Source organism: Pan paniscus, chromosome 6 (assembly GCF_029289425.2).
Source record: "Pan paniscus chromosome 6, NHGRI_mPanPan1-v2.0_pri, whole genome shotgun sequence".
Classification (NCBI taxonomy): Eukaryota; Metazoa; Chordata; class Mammalia; order Primates; family Hominidae; genus Pan; species Pan paniscus.
In genome coordinates this window covers 108,127,606-108,142,919 of record NC_073255.2, presented here as the reverse complement: position 1 = coordinate 108,142,919, position 15,314 = coordinate 108,127,606, and the positions used below count along the sequence as shown (strand labels likewise).

Genomic DNA, 15,314 nt, shown 5'->3' with positions numbered 1-15,314 from the left:
TCCTCAAAATTCTCCCCGCCCAGAGGGGAATAGGTCCACAAAATCGATTAGGCAAATTCCCCTAACACCTATTTCTCCTCATGCAAAATGCTGTTGCTCCGCAGGTTACTGCGTAAATGTCAGACCTCAGAGAGCTCAACTCTATTCCCCAGTCAACTGACCACTCCCAAGGAACTCTCCAAGGCTCCAGGATGTGAACGCAAGAGACAGGGTTCCTGACGCAGCCTGAGATTTGAGAAGCCTCAACAGGAATTCCCACAGTGGCCCCACACCATTAGTGTGAGGCAGGACAGGGTTCCTCCAGGAATTCGCGGCTTTTAAGGCACGATCAGGGCTCTCTGGGGGATCAATGGAATCCTAGTAGGAAACAAACAACTTGGGGTTTCTAAACACCTCCGCCTCGAATAGAGATCCAAGGGCCTCAAGTGGAATTTCTCAACAGATCAACTTGCAAGAGTGAATTTTGTATTCATAACAAAAGCAAACCCAAAACCAAATACAGTACAAGCATAATAAAACAAATCAACTCTATTCTCTCCCGGTTCTCTCCGACCCAACGTGTAACAACCAGCTTCCAATTTCATATTTTAAAAATGCTTAATTTCTAATTTTAACAGAGTTTTCCTCCCCTCTGGGTGCAGGCTTTAGTCGCAGCAAATATAAGCATGGGAAAATTTACATCTATATCAAGAACATCACTCGGTAACAGGGACCTACGTATTAAAAAGTTCAGTGCAAACTGATCAGGTCATCAAATCAAGATTTTGCTAAGAATGATTCCTTTCCTCCCTGTAGCTCTATGACCACTTTTCGAAGAAGCGCGGCAAAACCCCGCCTACTCAGTTTGCGGGGACCCTCCAGGAGGACCACACAGCGCTGGTCCCCAGACAGGATGGTTGACAACAGCCAGCCCCTCGCAACCGGTGCAGTTCGCAGGGGGTAGGGGATCAGGATTAGCTCTGCGCTTGGAATCTCCATCCCGCGGCTTCCCCCATCTTCACTCCTGTCCCCAGTTCCACCCTTGCCACCCCCAGGTCTGGACCCCGTCTCGAGACCTCACTCCCACCCCCTCCACCTCTGAAAGCACAGACACCTGCTCATACCTGCGCCTCATCGTCCTCCGTCACCACCCCAACCACCGGGATTTGACTGGAACTGCTAGACTTGTTTCCGATGCCGGATTCCTGGGCCTCGGCCGTCGCCCCGGCTTCCTCTGTCCACATGGCCGGTGGCGGCGGGGTGGAGAGTGGGGAGATCTTCCTGTCCTACAGTGCGCCCGCAGCCGCTGGGCCCAAAGAGGCCCCGCCACCGAGAAGGGAAGGCAGCCTGAGAGTCGCTAGAGTCGCGAAAGGTCCCAAAATTCCGCCAGGGGCCTAGGCCACCGCCATACAGTCCGCTTAGCGCCGCCGCCGCCCCGCAGTTGACCCAGGCCTCTGATCCCGGGCCGGTTGTTAACACAAGCCAGCGCGTTGCTAGGGGGCGGGGCCAGAGGCTACGGAAAGCCGGAGAGCCAAACCACCCCAAAGCCTAATTGCACTCCGCGCCCGGCAGGGCGAGTTTGCAGGCTTGCGGTAAGGAGCCTGCAGGATGCACCTCGGTAGGTAGCGGGGAGTGGTGCCTTAGGCTCCCGGTGTGTTTCGGTCTTCATAGTCTTGCTTCAAACAGGCATGAGTGGGTGGAGGGGTGAGGGATGTCTATGGGATACGTTAGGCGTGATACGATGGACGGATAGTGTTGAAAGCGTTTCTCTCACCCCAGGGAAGTGACCAGTCTCGCTTACATTCCCCAGTTTTTATCTGTACTTTAGTGGCCCAACTGGACAGTTAAATAAACAAACATAAAAGGTATTGTACAGAATGTTAAAAGGCTTTTGAGTCAGTTTATTGAATCTAGAGCGAGTTATCCCTTTAAGTCTCACTTTTCTCATCTGTAAAATAGGACTGTTGTGAGGATTGAATGAGATGACAGTGTTTGTTAAGTGGTGCTTGGCACATCATCCCGTATGGTCAAGATTATCATTATCTTTATTACTGTTTGAGAACTAAAAATTAAATCCTAAGCCCCACAACCGACTGAACGGACCCCCTTTTGGCCAAGGGGACCCCCGATAAACCTTAAAAGCTGAATTCCTCGCCCTGACGGGACGGAAGGACGGACACGCCTCGCTATACCCCCCTACCTCCTCCCTTTTCGCGTCCCCCTCACCCCTGGTTTTTTGAGACAGGGTCTCACTGTGTCCCCCAGGCTGGAGTGCAGTGGCAGGATCGTAGCTCTGCAACCTCCAACCTCTGGCTCAAACGATCCTCCCGCTTCAGCCTCGGGAATAGCTGGGAGTACAGGTGCACATGCCACCAAGCTCGGCTCCCCCTCCCTTTGAGGGCTTAGACTCAACAACTGACGAGCATTAATGTTAAAATGGAGATCAGAAGGCTAACAGAATGGACTCTGTAGCAATAACAAATTATAAGCAAGACCTAAGGCCATGCCAGGCAAGAGTTAAGTCACTCACACCTACACTTAAAGAATAACCTTTGTTTTAACTGCTGCAATGTTTTTATTTTTCTCTAGCTGTTAAATAAGAACTGCCCTCGACATAAGCAATATTGAAATAATTGCAGCTCATCCATGGCCAGATGTTGACTAACAAGACCCTCCTGTTCCACAAGTCATAACTGCAGGTTTGATTGGACAAGGGACTGATTCAGTAACTTTCCCCTGATAAAAGACCACCCACTATGGACTGGTTCTGGCAGGTTTACAGAGACTGAGCACTAGTACATTCATGTCTCTGCTTCTCCTTTTGATGTATAGGGACTGTAATGCATTTAAATGTTAAGTTTCCACTCCACAGTGAGCATGGGATGCATGTCACATGCATGTTTATTCAGCACCCCTCTTAGTGAAGATTCACAGCTCTTCTTACAATCTGTTGAATATGTCTGTTTAGCCAACTCATTCAGCATAAAGCTTCTGCTCCAACTCCACCTCCTTCAATGTGCCTGTTGACTGTCTCTGTGGGAGCCTGGGCTTCCCAGCCTGCAGAATGGCCAGCCTGCAGGTTGTAACTCATTATAAGAAACAAAGTCTCCTTTCTAAATTTATAGATCTTATGATTTTTCAGTTGACATGTTGTTGCCTATCCATTGTAGACTGAATAATAATACAAGAAGGGTCAAGACTATAATGGAAAGCTTCTCATGATGATCATCAGTATAATTTAATAACTCAAACACCATAACTGAAAATTTAAAAAACTCTAACTCTTTTAATCTGTTTTTTTAAACTTTCAAAAATTATTCAAGATTTAAACGTGCATTTTTGTATCTTCCATAGAATTTATGAATTTAAAATTACATATAAATTCAATGAAAATAAATATTACTTCACTTCTCAGAGCTTCTCTCCTCATTTCTAGAATGAGGTTGATAAGTGATTTTGAAGGTTCCTTCTGCCTCAGACGTTGAATATTTCTGGCCCTAAAAGAAAAATGGGAACACTAGATTAGGACTGGCAGCATTTGATTGTAAATCCTAGCCGAAGAGACCAAGTATTGTTGAGAGTAGTGAGCATTTCTAGCACCTGTTTCCACACTTCTAGTCATTCTTCCGCTTTTCTCATCCTCAGCCTTCTGAAACTGTGAGATCACCAACACTTGGGGTCAAAGTCTATTAACACTTTTCAGTTCTCATCCTGTTGTACTAGTCTGTAGTATTTTACACTGTTGACCCCTCTCCTCTTTTTACAACCCCCTTGCCTAGGCTTCCACATTCTTTTTGTTTTTCTTTCATCTCTACAGCTACTCATTGGTATCTTTATGGGCCCAGCATGCTTCTGCTGCACCACTCTGCTGCCTAGCTACTGATAGATATCTTTAGAACCACTCTTAGGCCTTATTACATCTAGAGGGCAGTTTAGTAGGTCTAAGGTTGCTTCCACCTAGGGAAAGTGCAAAGCATGTTAAGTGTTTTATTCATATGACTTAAATTGCTGTTACACAGTCCAAGTAAACCACATCAAAAGGAGACTGAAACTACTTGGATGAATACAATGGAATCCTGTGGAATGGCACCCCAAACCAAGATGGTGGCAGAGAGCTGACAATTGGATTATTTGCATATCCTTTATGTGGTCATCCTAGCATCTCAGGATCAGGAAAGATGAAGAGGAGGGAGGGGAAAGGAAAAATTTCCACTTAAAGTAGAGCTTGCCTAGGAGACATCAACTGACTCTTGTATTTTAACACCACAGGCTGAAGCTGATAAGGGTCTTTAAGCCTCAGTAACCTTAGACAGGCACCTTCCTCACTGGACCTAACTGAAGAGACTTTCCTGACTAGTGAACAATGGGATATTTATTTTATTTAACCAACGGTGTAGAGACCTATATATTCATTCTGCCCTATATCCAGAGTGCCAGTTTCCAATGCTTAATTAGCATAAGCCCCATAAGCTCCCCACTTCTAACATTTAAAACCCCTGACTTTCCCTCCTCAGTGAAATTCTTCATGGAGTAAGTTCTCTTGCTTGGCAAGTTAATAGACTCAGATTTGTAATTTTTTTTTTCTAGCTCTAACGGTATTTGTTTTACTCATGGACAGGTGAGAAGGACAAGGGTAGAGGAGTCTTCAAACACCCCACAGCCAGCCATCTTGGGTGAATTACTGCAGTTTTCGAAAGGTGCCAGCAGGTTTCCTCCCGCATAACATTTGCATTATGTTGTACATGCCACCGTCTTCAGATGGCTAATCCCTATGAAATTCAGTTCACATGACATTTTCTAGGAAACCTTTACATCCTTTGCTGTGTTGGGTGCAACCTTGTCTGTCATTCTGTTTTTGTACTCATCACATACTTAATGGTATCAACTGGTTCAGCAATTGGACCCCTTCCTACTGTACTGAGATTCTTGAGAGTCACTTTGATATGCACCCCAGACCCTCAGCATACTGTCTAGAGCAGTAGTTTTCAAAACCTAATGTGTATCAGAATCGTCTGGAGAAATAGTTAAAACAGAATCTCAAGCCCTACCTGCAGAGTCTCTGCTTCAGTGAGTCTGGGTGAGGCCCAAGGATATGTGCTTTTAACCAGTTCCCAGACAATGTTGATGCTATTGGTCTGGAGAACATACTTTGGGACTTCCTGGTCCATATCATACTAGTTACTCAAAAAATGTTCATTAAAAGATTTCAAGGATTATAAATTACTTTTTATTTTGATTTGAAGCCAAATTAAAGCATTTTGTAAGTTATCCAAAGTAAGGTAAATACTCCAGGTCCTTGCTACTCAAAATGGGGTCCTTGGGCTACTTGCACTGGCATTACTAGGGACTCTGTTAGGAATGGAGACTCTCTTGCCGCCTGGTTGACCTACTGACTCAGAATCTCCATTCTGAGATTCTGATCTCTCAAGATCCTCAGCCTCACATCAAAATTTGAGAAGCACTGCTCGTGTGTGTGTGTGTATGTTTATGTGTGTTGTCATTATTATTGCTTTGGAGTAGTTTTAACAGCATCCATAAAACTGGTTTTCACTAATTATTCCATTCGTGGATTTTCCAAGTCCTTTGTTCCCAAATAATAGTGGGTTTACTTTTCTTCTTGGTAAGTGCACAAAGATTAAGCTTCATAAAAGCTTTAACTTTATATTTGGTATGTTGACTTAATTTTAATCATTATTTAGTGATTCTTCTGTTATGACACAAAAACACAGAAGGGTGAAAGGGTGAAATGACTACTGAAGGAGTAAATTATTTCAGCAAAAAGATAAATAGCAGAGAAACATGAGAAATGAGTTATACCTACAGAATAGAAATGCTTGAATGTGGTAACAATTCTGCAGAATTTAATATCTCTGTTAAGTTACAAATTGCAATTTCTTAGTAGCACCTGTAGACTTAAAGATTAACTAGTAGTTTTAATAATATATTGTCTTACAAGTTTTACTTTTAAAAGTAACAAAGAAAGCTAAAAATGTTTTAAAATAAATATATTGCAAATTGTGGTTCTATTTTCCTTCTGACTTTTTCTTGTTTGTACTCTGCCTAATTAGCAATGTTTAGTAAAATTATAATTATTTCTAATCATATGAATAATTATATATTCTTGAATTAAGAATATGTCTAATAAGTATTTGAGACTATATATGAATTTTATAGCCTCTAATGCCAGATGTTCTAAATGTGCAAGCAAATGTTATTCCTTTCTGAATTAGAGTAATTTATTTTAAATAAAGAATGTTTATAGCACATATGAAATCTAGTCATAGTTTTTAGTAGGTTAGCTTTAGGGAAATTCTGTAAGAGAAGAAATGCATACAAAACCAGAATTTATTATACTTAATTTTTTTTTTTTGAGACAGGGTCTCACTCTGTCACCCAGGCTGGGGTGCAGTGGCATGATCTCTGCTCACTGCAGCCCTGACCTCCCTGGGCTCAGGTGATCCTCCCACCTCCCACCTCCCACCTTAGCCTCGCGAGCAGCTGGAACTACAAGTGTGTGCCACCGTGTCTGGCTAATTTTTGTTATTTTTTGTAGAGATGGGGTTTCACCATATTGCCCAGGTTGGTCTTGAACTCCTGGGTTCAAACGATCTGCCCACTTTGGCCTCCCAAAGTGCTAGGATCACAGGCGTGAGCCACCGCTCCCAGCCTATACTTCACTGTTTTAAAAAACTTTTTCAGGTTGACAGCACAGAAACAAAGCCTAAAAACAAAACAAAAGTAATTACCTCTTTCCAACAGAATCATTAATGTACATTTGGGAAGAATAAGCACGTGGAACAGAAAACGAAAGTAAAAGAATAGTCACCCCTAAAGTCAACCATTCTAATGAAAAATATACTAACAATAACCCAAACTGCAAGTGATTTTTAAGTAGGAAGCTGCAGGAACTACTCGTGTTTAGTGGAAAAGTAAACAAATTGAAAGTAAAAAAAATTAAAAGAAGAATTTATAAAGCGCTACTTTTACCCAAAGCTTCAGTTCCATGACATGGGAATAATTATATGAAAAAAAATGTTCCCGAGATTTTAGAACAACTATTTATTGTGTTTAAATGGTGGGTAGTTATAGTGCAATAACCCCAGGATAGAACTGTCTTTGTTGTGGAGCAAGATTAATCAGACAAGTTTGTTCCAATGACATTAATTATTTGAGTTCTATATCTAAATTGACTTGTTTTGATTCTATGAACCTTGTATTAGTTTTTGAAGACTGCTGTAACAAATACCACAGACTGGGTGGCTTTAACAACAGAAATTTATTTTGTTACAGTTCTGGAGGCTAGAAGTTGAAGACTAAGGTGTTGGCAGGATTGGTTTCATCTTGAGGCATCTCTCCTTGGCATGCCGTCTTCTCCCTTTTACTTCACGTGGTCTTCCCTCTGTGCATGCCTGATTCCTAATCTCCTCTTCTTATGAGGACACCAGTCATACTGGATTAGGGCCCAACTGTATGACCTCACTTTACCTCTTTAAAGATCCTATCTCCAAATACATTCTGAGGTAGTGTGGGAGTTAGGATTTCAATGTATCAATTTTGAGGAAACACAGTTCAGCCCATAACAGATCCCAGTATCTTTTGAATTATAACTTCAATTCTTATAAACAGCAGATTCAAGAATAAAGTATGTTTAATCAAGGCACAAATGGTATTCTCGCCTACAGGACACTGATATTTCACACAGTAGTGCTGAGTTACTATTTTGATTTAACAGTGTATGACTGTACATTTGATCAATGTGAATCTGCCCCTGAGGGGTTTTTCTACTCTCAGGGGTCTCAACAAATCTGGATTTTGAGTCTGCAGGGTCCTGTGCCTGACTTTCTCAAAGTCATCATTTGTCTCTTGTTTCACTTCCCATTAGAAGAATCCACTACCAAAAGTACTGTACTAGTCTAGGTTCCCCAAGCCTGCCATAAACAAACAACACCAACACTCACCTGCTGCCACTCTATGGGGAGTACTATCTCTGAGAAACAGAAGTGAGGAAAAACATGGAAGTGAGGCAGTAGGAGAAGGGAACACAAACACAGGTGTTAGTGAGCTTTTCATAGCTTTGCAACAAGTGCAGTTAATTGCTCGGTCTTTGAGGATATTTTCATGAAGGTCTTATGAATTATTGCACTTTAGAACAGCCTATCTGGGGGAAAGGAAGGGAGAATTTATCTACTAGCTTCATTTTGTGCTGTACCTCCTTGATCAAAGTTCACTCCTTAAGTAGGGTTGCCAGATTTAGAAAAATTTTAAAAAGCCCATGCTTATAATAAAAAGTAATTTATTGTTTGTCTGCAATTCAAATTTAACTGAGAGTCTTGTATTTTACCTGACAATCCTCCTCTCAGGATATTAGCACCTAAGCATTTCCAGGCAGCAGCTGGGGAAGCCAGAACCTCCACAGACAGATCTGGTGCACAGGCACAAAGGTCAGTTACTCCTTGTCAGTGGCACAGTGTACAGGACTCCTCAACATATAGCAGTGTGGTGGTGGTGGTAGTGGCAGCAGCAGCAGAAACTCTTTAGGACAACAGGGTAGCGCTAGGCCACTGGCCAGGAGGCAAGGCATGAGGAAGAGGCAAGAGGATGTAGGCATGGCTGCATGGATGCGGGATGATAAAAAACATAATTTTCTGTAAAAATGAGTAATTATTTATTATAATATCTCTTTAGTATCCATCATAGATCACATTATACTAGATACTGGGGATTTAATAGTAAATAAGACAAAATTTCTGCTACGGGGAGTTTACAGAATAGCTTGAATATTGTGTGTGTTCTGATTTAAAGATGCTTAATGAATGCTAGTAAAATGAAATAATGTAATAAAATAAATGTAAATGGAGGTTTTTCTAAATGACTATTTTAGTAAAAACAAACAAAACCCCTCCATAACTATCACATGTATTGCTTTCTGGATGCTTCTGAAAAGAAATAACTCAGAAAAGTATTAGAAGGCCTCCATCAAATACTAGAATTATTATTCAGTGAGAAAAAAATCCACGTGTATACAACATTTCAAAACAGAAGTTAAAGCATTAAATAGTACTTTTTATTTAAATGTTTATAAGGCAGATCTATGAGAATGATAGAAAACATGGTGTGTAATTTGATAGCAATATTTTGGAGATTACAGAGTTTTAGTAATTACCAATTACACAGTTAAAAAGAAGATAATATATTCCAAGCAGATACAAAATATCTAATGAAAGATCAAGGCAGGAAAATGAGTATAACTAATTGACAATGGAAAATCAATTTTAATGTGAATTGCACATTATCCTTTAAAAGCTTTCAAAAGAAAGAATTATTGCAGTCTAGTTAATTCAGACAGTGTTAAATGGTATCAGGATAAAGAACTGAAGGGCAGAAAGAATTAATTTTCACTTCATGTAACACACCCAGATTTACAATGGCTTAAACGCAGGAAAAAGCAGTGGAAGTAGGGAAGTAGTCAAGGTCTTTCTGGTCTCTAATCTGCCTTACTCTTCGGGTGTGGCTTTGATCCTCTGGAGACAGCTGCCAGGGCTCCTGTTATATCCACAATCCCAGCAGCAAGATGAAGGGATGAAAAAGGACACATGCTGCCTTCCTTTGAGGAGACTTCATCTCACTGGCCAACACTCAGTCACATGTACACCTAACTGCAAGGACAGCTGAGGAATGTAATGGGCAGCAGCTTTTAAAGAAGTAGAGTCAATAGGAAGACAAATTCCAGTTCCAGCTCAGTCTGGGTATCTGCAAAGCTGCAAAAGATCTTTAAAGACAATTTCAAGAGAATATTTCCTTAAAGTTGGCAATTTGGAGATCATACAAAAGCATCTGCTTTTGTGATTTAATTTAGCTCATCTGGCCACTGGAAGAATCCAAACAGTCTGCCTTAATTTTGGATGAATGCATGATGGAAATTCAATAATTTAGAAAGTTAAAAAAAACTCAGTATGTTAGGCTGAACAAAACATTTTTTAGTATCATATGGAAAGAATCTCTGAAAATTAAGCACTGTATAATTTTCTCATACTAAAAAAAAAGTGAAGAACCCATTCATTCATGTAAAATTCACTGTTTAAAGGTAAAAACAGATTGAGTTTCCACTGAAATTATTACAGTTTCATTTAGGGCTAATCATTTGTCCTGAATGTACATCAGAATTTGTTTTACCCACTGATGAACAATTGAAGGTAGGGCGTCTCATTTCACAATATAAATCTTAACACTGTGAGGTGTGTTATACTATGTATGTATCTTGTTTTAAGTCATGGATTTACAAAATAATTTCAACACATTTTAGGCTGTTTACTTATTTCAAAACAGGGATTTCATAGACTGACACAGGAATAATTAGTTCAGTGTTCACAGTATTCCTAAATAAATATTTACTTATTACATTTATGATACTTTATTTAAAATACCACATTAGAAACTTTAAATATTTCATAAATAAATCTCTTTTTTGGGGGGAAACTCTGTACAGAATTTATTATGAAATAGCTTAATGGCAAGTGGTAATTTAGAAGAATTAAGTTATCAGATAGGAGATATATTAAAATATTTAAAAACTGGATATATTCTTGAAGCCCTTTTACACAAGTAATTTCTATAATTTGATTGTAATGAAAGTATAATATACCTTGTTACTATTATCAGATTAATTTTTCAAAGTAGAATTCCTTAGTCAAGCCAAGGTTATGCTGCTTTATAAGAAATTAATCAGGTAGTTTAACACTAGAGCTCATTAGCCAACCTGTATGTAGCACAAAATAATCATCTCTGATAAATACCTATAAATATATTTTATTCATACTTTTAAATATTTTACAATTCAAATAAAAACCTTATATGTAGACAATCTGGGCTAAATTTCCATGTATGTTTTGAAAAATAATGTTAGCATGAATAGATTCATATTTAAATATGATTTTAAATATTCTTAATAGAGGAGACATAAGAAATATTTACATAAAAGCTAAGTAGCATGATACAGCTCATGGTTATTTTCCTCATAGGAAAACAATTACTTGATTTTTTTTTTGCATAGGATTAAGACTGAGTATCTTTTCTACATTCTTTTAATTTTCTAAGGGGCACTTCTCAAAACACAGACCAGGTAGCAAATCTCCACTGCTCTAAGGTTCTCACCACCACTTTCTCACACCTAGCAATAGTAGAATTCAGTCCTACTTCTGAGGCCAGAAGAATGGTTCAGAAAAATAATGATTATAAAAAATAACAATTAAGAAAAATAATCACATAGAAGTAAAATAAAGCAACTAAACATCATAGTTTTGCATTTTTAGAAAAGCATTTAAACATTTAGAATTATAGTAAATATATTACATTTATTCTAAAACTTCAAAATTATTCTGTTTTTGTAGTACTGAAAAGAAGATAGTGCCATTTGAAACAACAGATGCATCTTTTATACATTTTCACAAGTTTGTTTTTCATATTTTTAAAGGCCCCATTTATCTGTAACAGTGGTATTTTTATTTAGAGTATTGGCTACTTAATATATACATGCAACAATATATGCTTTAATAGTCATTTAACTTTTAGGAATATTTCATTTCATTTTCACATTAAGTGATTAAGCATAGTGTTAAAAGAGTGGAATTTAAGGAATAAGAAAATATTGAAAATACGCTGTTATTTTCATTAGTTCACTATAATAGAATGTTTTTGCCCATAAAAGTTATCATTGCCCAACTGAATTCCTACCAAGAACTAACAAGTGATTCTCAAGTGGGGAGAAATATTATTAAAATAAAGAAAATAGAGGGCTCAGTTAGAAAGTACAAGATAATAGGCCAGGCGCGGTAGCTCACACCTGTAATCCCAGCACTTTGGGAGGCCAAGGCGGGCAGATCACGAGGTCAGGAGATCGAGACCATCCTGGCTAACACGGTGAAACTCCGTCTCTACTAAAAATACAAAAAGAAATCAGCCGGGCATGGTGGCGGGCACCTGTAGTCCCAGCTACTCGGGAGGCTGAGGCAGGAGAATGGCGTGAACCCGGGAGGCAGAGCTTGCAGTGAGCCGAGATCATGCTACTGCACTCCAGCCTGGGTGACAGAGCAAGACTCTGTCTTTAAAAAAAAAAAAGGACGGTACAAGATAATAAAATTCACCAAGAGAACATTAGAAAATCATAAGTGAATTACTAAACTGACAAGGCAGTTGTAGAAAAAGAGTCACTGGTGGGAAAGGTAGCCTCTACTAAATAAAAGTCTTTTTATTGTTGGCAGTTGGATTCAGTAGTACCTATGTGGGTAAGTTTAGAAATGTTATAATTTCAGGAAGAGGAATGCATATACTTGTATCTTGCCTATAATTTTCTATTTTAATAAGGAAATAGCAAGTTGGGGTGGGGGGAATGTAGGGCATTCTACAGTTTGAGCAAAATGCAATTAAATGTGGAAGGACAGCACTGAAAAATTTTATGAATAATCTGTATGATTATATGTCTCTAGAGTAGATTTATAATTAGCCACTTACCCTAATATCCTTCATGCTTGTAAAGTGCTCCCTAATGAATGGTTATGCAGGCAGGAGAACTTCTCAGGAAGAGAAAAGGAGAAGACCAACTCTACAGAGATTTTTGAAAGACTCCATGGGATCTCAGCAATTTGTTAACACTGCTAGGGCCCTTCACTGCATAGGGAGGCATATGGACTGCCATGGGTCTCCAGGCTCATGTTCCAAGCAAGAATAGGGTAAGTAACTGTGAATTACCCTACAAGCAGTAATAAGTTTATTATAATAAAATTTTTGTACATTTTTGGATGCACCCAACCCACTCTAAAGAACGTCAGTGACTTTATACAAAAGAGGAAGCATCTAGATTGGCATTGTGAACATAATGCATAGGGGCGCGGCAGGAGTCTAGAGCCTCGTGGTTAAAACCGTGGCCTCTGGAATATGACTACCTGGACTTGAATGCTCACTCTGCCATTTATTAACTGCATGACCTTTGAAAAAGAACTTTTCTATCCTTCGGTCCCTCATGTGTAAAATGAGGATAATAACTACTTATCTCACAGGGTTGTTCTAAGTATTAAATGGGATAATACAAGTAAAGTACTTAGAACCATGCCTAGCACATCAGAAGCCCTCAAAGAACATCAGTATAATCCTATACCATAGCAAGTGGTGACTGGTTAAGGTGCGACAAAGGTCAGCTGACAGATTACTTGTGCGCAAACTTGATACTGTTGTTCTAAGTAGGAACTAGTATACAGTTCCTAGGATTGGTATCGTATTAGAGATAGCAGTTTTGGAGGCCAAATGTTACTGAATCCTCTTCCTGATCAGTATATTAATATGAAAATGAAACTGCTCTGTAACACAATAAAGAATAAAATCTTTCATGAGGTATGTATTATCAGTATGTATTTCATGTCTCGAATATATTTTAAATATAATATCAGGTTTAATTTGTCTTTTTAATTTGTGTCTCTTCATATAATCACATTGCTTCATACAATTAATTTCATCCTTCAAATCCTATTTTATGAGAGAAATATAGGAATGCTATCATGCAGCCTTACCTAGATGTTAACATGATGTGTCCTTTCTTAAAAAAATGTATAATAATGCATTTCTACTTTTTAAGTTGAATAATTAAAATCTTAATCTTCAGAAAAAAATGTATATCCATTGAATTATTTTAAAAGCTTAAAATTCTGCTGGTTTGCAAATTGTTTTTAACATTATATCTATATTATTAACTGTAAGTATTTTTGCCTGATTATGAAATATAAAGTAACAACAGGGTTACAGTTGTGCAAAACAAAACAAAACATACCTAAATTACAATAATATGTTGACTAGAAAAATTCATATTGGCAAACATGACATTTGTGAAAATTAACTTGAAGAAAACTCTATCACTAAGTCAGTTGAAATCTCATTTAACAAGTTTCAACCCACGATAATTTGACAGCATACTTGTAACTGAACGTAGAAGTCATAAAAATAATGGCATGAGTAGAACTTTATATGGCAGCTGTGAACACCATTTATCATCACATTACTGTGACCCTCTCTGGGGAGACATGAGGAATTGTTCCTCCAATGCCTTCTTCCAGAAATTGGCTCTTTTCCCAGCCTTTTTTAATTCGTTTTAGCTTTCGGCTTATACATGGAAGGAATAAAATAATCTTACCCAGAATTACAATTGAGGGCAAAACAAGAGCAAGAACAAAGTTTGGTGGTGTATAAAATCTGTAGTACTCTTCTTCAAAAGCTCGTTTCCATCCATAAATTAAAACATGGAAAGTACTTATGAGCAGAGCGACATATCCAAGTGTAGACTTGGGCCAGGAGAGGAAGGAAAAGAAACAAAGAATAAGAAACAAATGACTGAAACTCATAAATTAAACTATCAAGATACACCATGTTTATATTTTGATAAAACTATTTTGTCTTAAATTATCAAGTTAACCTTTGTCCTCTACTGAATTAAATAATGTTAATATTTTTATATATGCATATATACTTATTATTTATATGCACACCTTATGTTACACAAATAAGGCCCTACTGCATACAGTTTAATATTCTTACTACTTCATTTATTTTATCCAGAACATTTTCCTCATGTCATTAAATATGAAAATGACATTAATACTGTATAATATTCTATTGAATGGATGTGCATAATTTATTAAACCATTCCTTTTTGTTGATAATTTACTGTTTCCAACTTTCCTCAACTATAAATGTCATGTTAGGCCATTTTCCATATTTTGATTTATTTTCTTAGGACTGGTTTCTAATAGTAGGATTATTGGTCAAAACATCTAGCTTTTCCTTAAGGGTACTGATACATACTGCTAAACTCTTCTTTATAAAAATTATTCACATTCCCACCAGTTGTGTATTAAAGAAATGTGTATGTATGTGTGTGTGTATACACATACACATAAATATAGTCATGTACCACATAAGGGCATTTTGGTCAACTATGGACTGCATATACAACGGTGGTCCCATAAGATTATATGCCTTATTTTTACTGTACCTTTTCTATGTTTAGATATGTTTAGATACACAAATATTTACCATTGTGTTACAAGTGCCTGTAGTATTCAGTACAGTAACATGCTGTACAGGTTTGTAGCCTGGGAGCAATAGGTCATGGTTTGTATAAATATGCTCTATGATGTTCACATGATAAAACTGCCTAACGACTCATTGCTCAGAACGTTCCCTATTGTTAGGTGACACATCACTGTTAATACATAAACAGACATATGATAAAATTAAATAAACTAATTTAAAATTATTAAAATTAATTAAATTAAAATTAATGAGCATCCTCA

At 38.1% G+C, this 15,314-nt stretch overlaps 2 protein-coding genes across 15 annotated transcripts in view; both read right to left on the bottom strand.

Annotated features, from left to right (window-relative positions):
• The window catches only part of CFAP69 (cilia and flagella associated protein 69), a 105,470-nt gene extending 103,480 nt beyond the window's left edge, over positions 1–1,990 (bottom strand). For 3 of the 10 annotated variants that reach the window (XM_003809756.5, XM_034964402.3, XM_063606293.1), the window contains exon 1: positions 1,104–1,977. In XM_003809756.5, coding sequence (XP_003809804.2) covers positions 1,104–1,223 — 120 coding nt within the window. In that variant the 5' untranslated portion in view covers positions 1,224–1,977. Of the gene's footprint in view, positions 1–1,103 lie in introns of all 10 variants that reach the window. The other 7 variants (XM_034964401.3, XM_034964400.3, XM_034964397.3 and 4 more) reach the window with 5 other exon arrangements.
• A 1,255-nt stretch (positions 1,991–3,245) lies between these two features.
• Positions 3,246–15,314, bottom strand: part of STEAP2 (STEAP2 metalloreductase) — a 31,651-nt gene continuing 19,582 nt past the window's right edge. For 4 of the 5 annotated variants that reach the window (XM_008962055.5, XM_063606292.1, XM_034964395.3 and 1 more), the window contains one exon: positions 9,022–14,303. In XM_008962055.5, coding sequence (XP_008960303.1) covers positions 14,016–14,303 — 288 coding nt within the window. In that variant the 3' untranslated portion in view covers positions 9,022–14,015. Of the gene's footprint in view, positions 3,477–9,021; positions 14,304–15,314 lie in introns of those variants that run through there. The other variant, XM_063606291.1, reaches the window with a different exon arrangement.